The sequence below is a fragment of the Chelon labrosus genome, assembly GCF_963514085.1.
Source record: "Chelon labrosus genome assembly, chromosome: 18".
In the NCBI taxonomy this organism is placed as follows: Eukaryota; Metazoa; Chordata; class Actinopteri; order Mugiliformes; family Mugilidae; genus Chelon; species Chelon labrosus.
Window position 1 is genome coordinate 13,374,876 of NC_140351.1, and position 11,605 is coordinate 13,386,480.

Below are 11,605 nucleotides of genomic sequence, written 5' to 3' on the forward strand. Positions count from 1 at the left end.
ACAGATTTCCATGTGACTGTGAGTTAAAGGGGGTCTGTCCTTTGTAAATTAACTTTATGCATATTTTTGCTGAGCGGTATCCTGAAACATACCAAGTAAAAATTAAATAGAATTTGGTGCACCAGTGTGTTTTTTCCCCTCTCACTCTTTTCCCACGGTGCCATCAATATTCAGGTCGTAAAAGCGTGTAAGCTACTCCTCCACGGCACAGCTGCGCTAAAAGTTAACCTTCGAATCTAATTAAAATGCCAGACAAGTCAAAAAAATATTCTCCCTCGAATGATGTGTGATTAGTTGGTAAAATCTGCGAGCTAATTAGTCAAGTGAACCAGACGATGCCGCATTTAGTCTGCAGCCACTCTGTTAGTTGTGAAGGTGGGATATTGAATCTGACAGAAACACATCACACATGTAAAAACGACAAATGCATGACCATAAAAAATCTGAAGGGAGATGAATGGATGTCCCAGCTGCATTTTTAGTGACGGCATTCCTTTATAGAAATAGAAATAGAAATAGAAGAATAGTATTATTCCTTTATTTAACCCTCATGGGGAAATTCTGTCTCTGGATTTGACTCATCCATTATTTGTTCACTCAGGAGAGTGTACACTCTGAGCAGTGGGCTGCCACTTGGGTAGTGCCTGGGGAAAAGTAGTATAGTGGCAGTAGCAAGCTTGTAATTTAAATGTTTTGCTGGTTAAAGTTGGAAGTTTTCATTTTATTCAGAAGCCGCTTCTGAGATTTCCCTAGGCAATAATGAAATGTCAAATCGCTGCAGTAAAGCTGCACGCTTCTTAGAAGGCTTTGATCAGATCAGGAATAAAGGTTCGATAAGAGCTGTTGTGATGGGACTGAAAATTGCGTGGGGTTACACTGACATCTGGTGGAAGACCTTTGAGCCTGCACAGCATCAAGACAAATTATCCTCCTTCTATAATGCTTTAGACAGATGCTACACTGACGTATTTAATCCTCACTTTACCTGGTTAAAGTCTAATAGAGATCAAGATCTTGTGTCAAGAGAAAACTGAACTAAGATAGTAGCCCAATTTAATTGCTACAACAATAAATACAAACAAATTCCACAGGCACAGAGAATAGTTGTGATAAGAACAGGTCATATCCACTTAGTTGCAGAAGGTCACTCCTGTTTATCACAAGAAAAAGGAATCTGACATCCTGCAGCTAAAGATGTTAAAAACAATAACAATATCTTTATTATTTTTTTTGTTTCTTCTGACTTTTTAGAATAAATCTCCTTTGCCACAAATTGTGTTGTCATTACATGATAAAAGATGACTAAACAGGAAAAATTTACAATAAGGCATCATCTGTAACCGTGTTGAGAAACAGGACCCAACCGTAGAACAAGGGAGGCAAGGTTTACAAGGTGATCTGATGTTGCGGAAGACAATAAGCAAGCCACAAAGATCCAAGGAACAGGCAAAAAGCTGTACATGAAGAGTCCAATGCTTGAAACTAGAAAGTCAACTGGGAACTATAAGTATGAAGGCAATTTACCTGCTGATAGAGAAAAGCAAGTGAGTGATTAAACACAGGAAATGCAGGTGGTAACCAAAACAGGAAGTAAGACCAGCTGAAAAGGCCCAAGACCATGACAGTTATCAGTGCAGCACATCCAACAAGTAAATATTTGAAGTATTTAGTGTTAAATAGCCATGTATGAACACAGACGCAGCTTGTCAACAGGCAAAACAGGCAAATGCGTGGGGCCTCAGGGTAGTAGTGGTCCTCCCGGAGGGCTGATGAGCTTTAAACTACAGCAGTGGAAAATGAGAAAGAGAAGCAAGACAGTGGTAAGTGAGGCAGAAAATGGTGTTTCATAATAATGATATTACTAAATAGCAAACTGAATATTCTTACCTATGAGGGAGAGACATCTGAATAAAATAACTTCCACAAGCATCATAATATTTCATGTTCACTATTGTTGTTTGTTGTCTGCAATACTCATAGTGTCAGAGTTTCCTCTGTCAATTTATACCAAACTAGAGGCGGAAAATAAGATAATAATTGTTATTTGGCAATTTCTGCCAAAGGGCCCTAATAGACTCTAGGATCACCCCTGTGTGTGAACAAGTCCTGGATAAGTGGATACTGGAAAACGGTAACCTGGTCTGACGAATCTCCATTTCTGCTGAGGCTTCAGATTGAAGGTCAGAATAAATCCATGGAGCTAACCCTCCCTGTGTCAACAGTCCAGATTGCAGCCGCTGCTGTTGGTGTAATAGTGCGGGGGGATGATTTTTTATTGGACACTTTGTGCCCTTTGGTTCCAATCAATGCTGGTTTGAAAGTCAGAGCCTGGCTCCGCGGCACACAGCAAAAGTCAAACTGGTCTCACGGACATGTCAGTGGACTCCTTGGTCTCCAGATCTGAACCCAGCAGAAGGCCTTGATGTGGTTGAACAGGACGTTTGCAGCGTGGATTCAATATATGATGCAATGTTTTTTAACACAGCGCAGCGTCTTTGGGAAAGTTTCTAGCAACTTGGGGAATACATGAAGAAGAACTGAGGCTGTTTTAGAGCAAATAGAGGATCTACCTGGTGTTAGTTAATGTTTTGTTACCCAGGTTGGCAAACACATTATAAAACTCCAATTCTCACTCACTACGGATTTGGCAGTACAGAGCATATGGACTGTGTCAATACATTTCTTACAGCTCTTCTAAAGGTGCAAATTTTTAAATCATCAAGCCTCTGAGCTGTTAAACAGGACCCTGACCACAGTTAACAATGAAACTCGCTGATTATCACTGATTACTGGACATTCAGGAATGAATAGCATTGACGTGGTTCATGCTCATCACTGTAACATCTGCTCCGCCACCCTCCCATTATTCACACAGCGTCGCCCTCTCATGTGGCTCGCGTCGGAGGTCACGCCGATCTGAGATCTGAACTCATGCAGAACTTTTAATAGCCAACTGCTGCCAACCTCTGGGGCTGACCTTGACGGGCTGGCGGTCGAGCCGCCGTCGGGTGGGCGTGAGGCGCTCTCCTGAAGGTTACACAACACGGCGACGAGAGGAGTCTGCTGGGATAGTGATTACAGCTTTTTTTTTTTTCATTGAAAGGGTTTGATTAAAGATGTAAAGGTGTCATGCAGATGTGAAAGATGCAAAAAAAAAAAAAAGACCAACTAGACAGGTAATGAGTGGAAGTTTTATTATCCTCTCTTTCATGGTGTGTGCGTGCTCTTGTACAAGGACATTCAGCAGAATCTGTCCGGAAATAAATCCTCAAACTTGATCGCGCTCCATGTCTTTTTTGCATAAAAGCCAAAGCTCTAAGATAATCAAATAAACACTGTAGCTTAGTGAATGAAACAAAACCTCGCATTAAAGGAGAACTGCATCCTGAGATACTTCAGCTTATGACCTGCACCGCATTAAGATAGAGTATTTGAATTTGGCATGACCACATTTTGCATTGATCCACCTTTCCTCTATTAAGAGAATCCATCCCATCACAAAGTGCTATGTGTAACATCCAGGATGAGACCTGTGAATTTAACTCTCTACTGAAATATATAAAGATAAAGGTTAGTGCAGTATTGGAAAAAAAAAAACACTGAGAATATCTTCATTATGTTAAAAAAATATACCAAAAGACTTGAAAATAGACCCTATGCTATCTGTGCCTGTTCCAGACGACTAATAAAATGTAGTTTTCTGTCTTCATTCACCTTCTCACACCGTTAAAATAATATTAAGATCATATTTACAACTACAGCACTAGCTGTGAAACGAGCTACGCAATCTGAGTCACAGCAAGAACAGTGAAATAATTACTTCAGTCAGACATAAACCTCTGCTAATGTTCCTCTTTCATTATTTCTACTGTAGAAATGATATCACCTTGCACTGCCCCTAAATGCTCTTCAGTTGTTCTTCATTTGTCCATCATTACACCTTTAAAGCTTTAATGTTGTGCACATCTGCTCATGTCATTTTTTATTTTTTTTCTTTGTTTACTCGAGCTCCAGGCGATCACCAACATCTGACTGTCGACTCTCTCGGAGCAGATAATTACTGTAATCAAACTGAAACGGATGCTTGGCACAGTCGTCAGGCATCGCCATGTTGATGCAGATTTCTCCTGTGGATCTCGTTGAGGACAACGTCGCTGTTGGCGCCGTCAGATATTCCGCTGTCCGCAAACACGGAGCCTGAGAGGGACAAATACAGAATCTGTTTGTATTCGTGCCGAACAGAAAGGCTGGTCGGGTTTTGCGCAACATACCGCTGCTATTGGTGCCGTCGCTGCCAACAGAAGGGCTCCGGGACATGAACTGGAGATCTGTGGAGGATGGTAGAGCGAGCGAAGCGTTCTTGTTGTTGTGGGTGGCCGTCCGACTCCATTCTGCAGACATTTGCATTTGATCAAGCTTTCTGTGTGACATAACTTTATCAGCAGGTCAGCTATGTTTTAACTGGACTAAGCCTCTCCTTAGCAATGTTTGTTAGGTCAGTGTTGTTAGTGGGGGCCTTTGGGTCCTGTGGGTTGAGGGGAGGGGCCTCTGTGGATCATCCCACAGATACTTGATCAGTTTGGGATCTAGGGAATTTGGTGGCCGGGTCGACACCTTGACACCGTTTTTGTGTGCGTGCTGTGTCAGGCTGCATCCTGCTGGGGATGGCTGCTGCCATCAAGGAGTGTCATTGCTATGGGGTGCTGGTGTCTGGTCTGGTCTAGGTGGGTGCTACATGTCTAATGAATGCCAGATACAAATGTTTGTATTGTTGCAAGATGGTCAGTGTTATTTACTTCTCCTGTCAGTGGTTTTAATGTTGTGGCTGACCAGTATATACTGTCTAATCCCGGTAACAAAAAAAAAAGACATATTCCAAACATGATAAAAATCAGGAAATGCCCCATGACCGTGATACTGGGGGGCATGTAATGTAAATCAACGATCTCTGGTGTTGAAGCCAGTGCGGAAATGCTAGTTGCAGTTCCTCAAATGGCCACTTGAGGCTGGTTCCGAAAGTGAGCCCCCCCCCAAGACAGCAAAAAGTTATGTTACGTATAATTTAGGGGTAGTCACTAGCTGTCTGCCTGGGCGTCACCCTCACACCTCTATTCACAATTTTTGAATTAGCCGGGCGCTGACAAGTGCCAGACAAATTACCAGAAGGATAAGAACATGTTTGGGTGACCCACCTGAGTTTTCAGCAAGTCGCATCTTTCCACAACAAAGATAAGTTCTCCACTGCCTGCGGACATTTTCCTTCAAAGCACAGTGGAAAACGAAGACAAAGAAACCTACACAGGACACATTAAACAGTAGAAGAATAGCATCTAGGTTATATGTATCATGGTTTTGGCAATGTACTTGTCATTCATCATTATCATTATCAGTATGTGGATATCTAATTTTGCCATCTCACCTTGCAGACTGTTCAATATGGTGAAAAGGTAAATAAAGGGTAAGTAGAGGGGCCCCCAAGCGAACAGGGCGAACCCCCAGGTGAGGCCGAGCAGGAGGACGAGGCCAGTGGCGCTGCGCAGATCGGTCATCATGCCCCTGCTGGGGGACTGGTTGTGAGGGTTCTGCTTCTTGATTCGGGCCAGCTGGACCATGACCGTGATGAAGACCAGCAGGCACAGGATAAAGATCAGGACGAAGTAGGCCACCACGCCCACGTAGAAGGCGATGTCGTTACGCAGCCAGCAGCTACAGGGCGACACATGAGACGAGAGAAGCTGAAAGTTTATTCACTTTAAAAGAAGAATAATAATCTGACTAGATCAGGGGTGTGAAACATGTGGCCCGGGGGCCAAAACCGGCCCACCAGAGGGTCCCATCTGGCCCATGGGAATAATATGCAAAGTGCAAAAATTACATTGAAGACACTGACTTCAAATTTTCAATAAAAGTAACTGCTGTTCCTAATTTGTCCATGTGACAATGTGTGTGTCCAAATGTCTGCCAATTATGCTTCCCAACTGGTTTAGTGTGTAGGGTTTCACATAATGGTAGCAGCCATTTTGAAGATGTTTTGACCCAGTGGTAGCTACACTTATAGCCTGGCATAGCTAGATACGTCTGCCCGCAATTGGGTAGTTCTACAACCAATCAAAGCCAATTTGTTGAAAACAAATTCAACTACATGTGCTCAGTTGACCCGTATGACTATGTCGCAGTCATCTGTCCGTCACTGCATAAAGCCTGTCCAAATGATTTGATTGGCCAAAGTGTAATCAGTTCCCAATGGAGAGATTCCAGACCACCACAAAGTTTGTGGGCAGGGGAAGTGGGACCGGCTTCCAGGCTACTACTCTTGTTTCCTGACCTGTAAATGTCTTGAATATAGAATTAGAAGTAGATTATGGATAAGTTAAAAAACATTTAACACTAAACTAGGTTATGTTTTACTGTGGAGAAGAAATCATGTATATTTACATGTAACTTACAAGTCATTTGAAGTGGCATTTGTGTATCTTCCATATGTAACTTGGCCATAGTTGTTTACGTCCACTGATATCACAATAATCACCACAATAAGAGGAATGCCTAAAAGTAAAATAAAAATCTGTTAATTTGTACAAATTATTACAGGCGTTATGAAATACAGTATATCTGCAACTCAGCTGAAGGTTCCTACCCCAGCCCATCAGCGAGAACTTCAACATGTATCTGCCTAGGTATGGAGTGAACACCCGGATGATGCTAAGGTACATGTGCAGGGCCTCAAGCCCCGCCCAGGTGAACGTTGACAGTAGGAAGTAGTGCAGGAAGAAGGCAGTGCTAATACACAGCCTGACAGATTCAAAGCTCGCCAGCCAGCCGTCCAGCAAGAAGACCAGATTGAGGAGGAGGAGGGACAGGCAGAGCTGGACCAGGATCTTGGCTGGAATATCCCGTAGCAGTTTTCTGCAAATTAGAGATGAAACATTTTTATTGAAGCTTTGAAATGCTACAATTTAGGTAGTCTGTGCTTTGGTAAAGATATGAATTCTTACTCAAATAAAAGATAGGTAATCAAAGTGACACCAAGAAAAACAGTAGAGATTCCACAGCCGATGTAGGTGATGAAAGTAAGAATTTGAACCTGCAGAGGGTCGATCGCCTGTCTGGGCAAATCCTGTATTGTGGACAATGCACACAAGACATACAAACATGACAAGTGCAGAGGAATTCTTTTTACAATTTAAAAAAAAAAGAATCAACACACAAATGCACACCAGCAGTATTGCAAAGGCTGTGAGATGGTTGCAGCTGCAGGTTGTTTCTTCAGAAGTGGTGTTGACAACACTGCAGCCTGCACGGCTCCAGCCTCCTCTACCACCTGAAGAATGTAAAACACCACATGAAGAAGTATTCCTACCCAGACCAAATTGAATTTTAACAGACCGTGATTAGCAGTTTTGTACTCACCATTTTGGCTGAAGTCCCAAAATGCACAGGAGGCCACGTAGTTTGCCTTCAAATGAGCAGCAATGAGAAAATAAGAAAGGAGAAAATCATCACAGGAGACTCTTTTCCAGCTTTTGGTAACTTACAGATGAACTTTTACTTCGAGAAAAAATATCAGATGCTCTTTTTAAAAATGACTAAAGGTTTTATTGTCATTATAGTTAGTCTTCAGTGGTGCACTACCAAATCTCTTGCATACTTACATGTATAGGGTTGCTGTTTCTGATGGTAAGCGTAACGTTGTCCCTCAGGTTGCTGATTGACAGATTGGCCACACTGGAGGCCAGAACTGGACTGACGAGGGTTTCGTTACTCAATGAAGCATCCTGCAAAAATAAGGACGTTTTTATTTAAATATACAGTGTACGTACAATAATTTAAATAATACTTTATCAGTTATTCTTTTTTTGTCAGACATGTCTTAATATGACAGTAAGAGAGTACCTGGAAGAAAACACTGTTAGTGTAGAAAGTGAACTGGATTCTGTTGGCCTGCTGTTTCTGTTCCGCACTGAGACCGGCTGTGAGGGATGAGGGCAGGGAGACCGACCCAAGAGCAGAGACTGAACTCTTGAACCGAGACCTGCCGGGTCCACTGAGCTGGATGGACAAAAAAACAGCAAATAAGAGGGATTTCCAATCATCTGTTTAAAGTAATATAATACATGGTTGTCACTTTATGTCACAATATTTAAAACTGCTGACCTCTAACAAGAGCCTCTGTTATTTTTATTAATTTATTAGTTTTATAAAGTTAAGATTTTTATGAATTTTAGTGGCATATAAAAATATGCCACTAAAATCCAACAGATACTGTTTTCATATTAAAGCCTCCTCCCTAAACAGTCTCTCCAATATGAACGATAGGAATGCGTAGTGGCGATTATTTAAATAGCCATGTCTCATAATTGTCTTTTTGTCTGTTTTTATTGTTAATAATTAATTATTATAATTATTATTATATTATAATTATAATTATTAAAACTATATAAAATCTAAACTCATTCACATTAAGGCATAAGGATTCTATCAAGTGTTTCCTGTTGAGAAAGGTAAGATTGTCTGTACCCGACAAGTCTGAACACTCAAACCTAGGAGAAAATTAAAAAAGACATTTCCATATCACACGTCATAAAAACAATAAATCAGTCCAAACAAGTTATTCTTATATGGGGCACTCAAGAAACTGTATGTGACTTTATTCTTATTTGTGCTACCTGGGCATTGTTTGTGTTAAAAATATCAATTGAAGTTGATGGAAAGTTGGCCCCATCCACTGTCCTGACTGCCAGAACCAGTGAGGTTGAATAGAGGATCTCTGTGTCACTAGTGACAGCCAGCTTGAGACCCAGGTCATCCACCATACGGATCAGCCTGTGGCCAGGAAAGACAACAGAAACATGATGGGAAAATCCAATTTGCGAGTGCACGTGTTTGTGTTAGAGGCATGTGAGTCGTACCTGTTAGCCGATGAAGACACTGCCTCTGAGTCACCGTCCATAAGGTTGCTGATGACATTGACGGTCTTTTGCCCTAGGTCCTGAGAGACAGTAGGACCGTCAAGAAGCTCCTCCAGCTTACCCACCAACTGCACCACCTGCAACATCCATCAATTTACAGAAAGTTTGTCAAAAAGTTTGTCCAACATTTCAGAAGACTGACCAACAGTTGAGAAGATCAGTGGATTCACCCCAGAGGAGTTGAGCTGAGACGCATCATATGTTTGATTCAATAACGCGTTTGCTTGTTCTGTCTTCTGTTCTTCACTTATTGTTGTCTTTATGGTGGTTATGGAAGTAGTTCGAGCACCTTGATGAGAAGTCACAGTAAAAGTCATTAGTCTAAATGCAGCTTCAATTGGACTTAAAAAAAAAAAAAATAATAATCTTGAAATATAAACTGTACATACTAGTCACTGTGGTTTTTTTGGTTGGGCTGTTGAGCTTGGTGGTTTGGAGAGTTGTTGTCGTAGTCAAGGAAACCTTTGAAGTAGTAGTGTTTATATGGGGTGGATCACGCAAAGTAGTAGTAGTAGTAGAAGTTGTAGGAGTTTCGGTAGTTGCGGTTGCAGTTGTAGTGGTAACAATGGACCCATTAGTTGTTGTTGTTAACGTGACCCCTGGTCTTTTGGTTGTTTGGATGCCCGTGGCAGTTGACTCAGCTACACTCACTGTAGTGTGATTTGTAGCCTGGTTGTTCGGTAGAGCTACGATAGGTGATGTGGTGTAGTTATCTTCCAATGTTGGATTTTTTGTGGTTGTTTCAATAACTTGTGTAGCAGCTGTAGACACTCTTGTGTTCTGCTGCGTTTCCCCAGGTGTTACAGTGGTCCTGCTAACTGCCGCAGTTTGAGTGTTAGATTCAGTAGTAGGAATAGTAGCAGCAGAAGGGCCCATTGAAACTGTGGTAGTTGTTGTGGTACTTGATATTTTGGTATGATTTGGTACTTGGTAACTGCTACCGGATGTAGTTGTACTGTGACTGTTGCTGGTTATAGCTGCTGATGTGTAATTGGGAGTTGTTATAAATGGGCTAACTGTTGTGTAGTTGATGGCTGTTGCTCTTCCATTGTAGACTGTTGTGTAATTGCTTCTGGGTGAAGTTGTGCTGTGCAATGATGGAGATGGGATGAATGTGCTAACTGTTGTGTTACTTGTGACTAAACTGTTGGTTGGTGTCCTGTTGCTGTTTGTTGTTGTTGTGACTATAGTTGTGTTGGACTCTGCTGTGTGTTTGGCAGAAGGTGTAATGGTAGTTGTATTGTACTTACTTGTGGGATTGGGAGAAGGTGTAACTGTAGTCACATTGTTTTCTGCTCTGTTAATGACAGAAGGTGTGACAGTAATTGTGTTGTAATCTGTTGTGTGATTAATAGATGATGTAACTGCAGTTGTGTTGTACCGTGTTGTGTTAACGGGAGAATGTGTAATAGCAGTTATCTTGGACTCAGTTTTGTTACTCACAGAAGGTGTGACTGTAGTTGTGTTGTAATTTGTTGTGTGATTAGAGGAAGGTTTAACTGTAGTTACGTTGTACTCTGTTCTGTTAATGGCAGGTGTGACTGTAGTTTTGTTGGATTCAGTTGTGTTAATGGCTGAATGTGCAATGGTAGGTGCATTGTTAATGTTAAAATGTGTGATAGGAGTTATGCTTGGCTTAGTTGTGTTAATGGCAGAAGGTGTGACTGTAATTGTGTTTGTCTTGCCGTTGGGAGAAGGTGTTACTGTATTTACATTATGGTCTGTTGTGTGATTGGGAGAAATTACAATGATAGCTGCCTTGTACTCTGTTGTGTTACTGACAGAAGGTGTGATTGTAGCTGTGTTGTAATCTGCTGTGTGATTAGGAGAATGCATAACTGTAGTCATGTTGTACTTTGTTGTGCCATTGGCAGAATGTCCAGCGGTAGTTACATTGTACTTGGTTGTGTTAATGGGAGAATGTGTAACTGTAGTTATCTTGGACTCAGTTGTGTTATCGACTGAAGGTGTGACTGTAGTTGTGTTGTAATCGGTTGTGTGATTAGAAGAATGTGTAACTGTAGGTATGGTGTACTCTGATGTGTAATTGACGGAAGGTGTGACTGTAGTTGTGTTGTAATCGCTTGTGTGATTAGTAGATGATATAACTGTAGTTGTGTTGTACCGTGTTGTGGTAACGGGAGAATGTGTAATAGTAGTTATTGTGGACTCAGTTTTGCTATTCACGGAAGGTGTGAATGTACTTGTGTTGTTATCTGTAGTGTGATTAGAAGAAGGTTTAACTGTAGTTATGTTCTGCTCCGTTCTGTTAACGGCAGGTGTGACTGTAGTTATGTTGGATTCTGTTGTGTTAATGGCAGAAGGCATGACTGTAGTTATGTTGGATTCAGTTGTGTTGATGGCAGAAGGCATGGCTGTAGTTATGTTGGATTCAGTTGTGTTAATGACAGAAGGCATGACTGTAGTTATGTTGGATTCATTTGTGTTGATGGCAGAAGGCATGACTGTAGTTATGTTGGATCCAGTTGTGTTGATGGCAGAAGGCATGACTGTAGTTATGTTGGATTCAGTTGTGTTAATGGCAGAAGGTGTGACTGTAGTTGCACTGTAATCTGTTGTGTGATTAGAAGAAGGCTTGACTGTAGTTACGTTGGATTCAGTTGTGTTAATGGCAG

At 41.6% G+C, this 11,605-nt stretch overlaps 1 protein-coding gene across 2 annotated transcripts; it reads right to left on the minus strand.

The window, feature by feature from the left end:
- Window positions 1-3,185: 3,185 nt before the first annotated feature.
- On the minus strand, window positions 3,186-11,287 carry adgrg2a (adhesion G protein-coupled receptor G2a). 2 transcript variants are annotated; one of them, XM_084565609.1, is made up of 15 exons: window positions 9,359-11,287; window positions 9,140-9,258; window positions 8,910-9,046; window positions 8,667-8,823; window positions 7,894-8,049; window positions 7,653-7,775; window positions 7,411-7,456; window positions 7,218-7,321; window positions 6,996-7,117; window positions 6,638-6,906; window positions 6,447-6,546; window positions 5,420-5,706; window positions 5,193-5,294; window positions 4,272-4,391; window positions 3,186-4,197 (listed from the first exon to the last, which is right to left on the minus strand). In XM_084565609.1, exons 1-15 carry the CDS (start codon window positions 10,815-10,817, stop codon window positions 4,097-4,099), a joined length of 3,402 nt encoding a protein of 1,133 aa, XP_084421735.1. In that variant the 5' UTR covers window positions 10,818-11,287; the 3' UTR covers window positions 3,186-4,096. The 2 variants fall into 2 exon arrangements, with proteins under 2 accessions (XP_084421735.1, XP_084421736.1); XM_084565610.1 differs by lacking the exon at window positions 9,359-11,287 and having other exon boundaries at window positions 9,140-9,353.
- Between the last annotated feature and the right edge of the window lie 318 nt (window positions 11,288-11,605).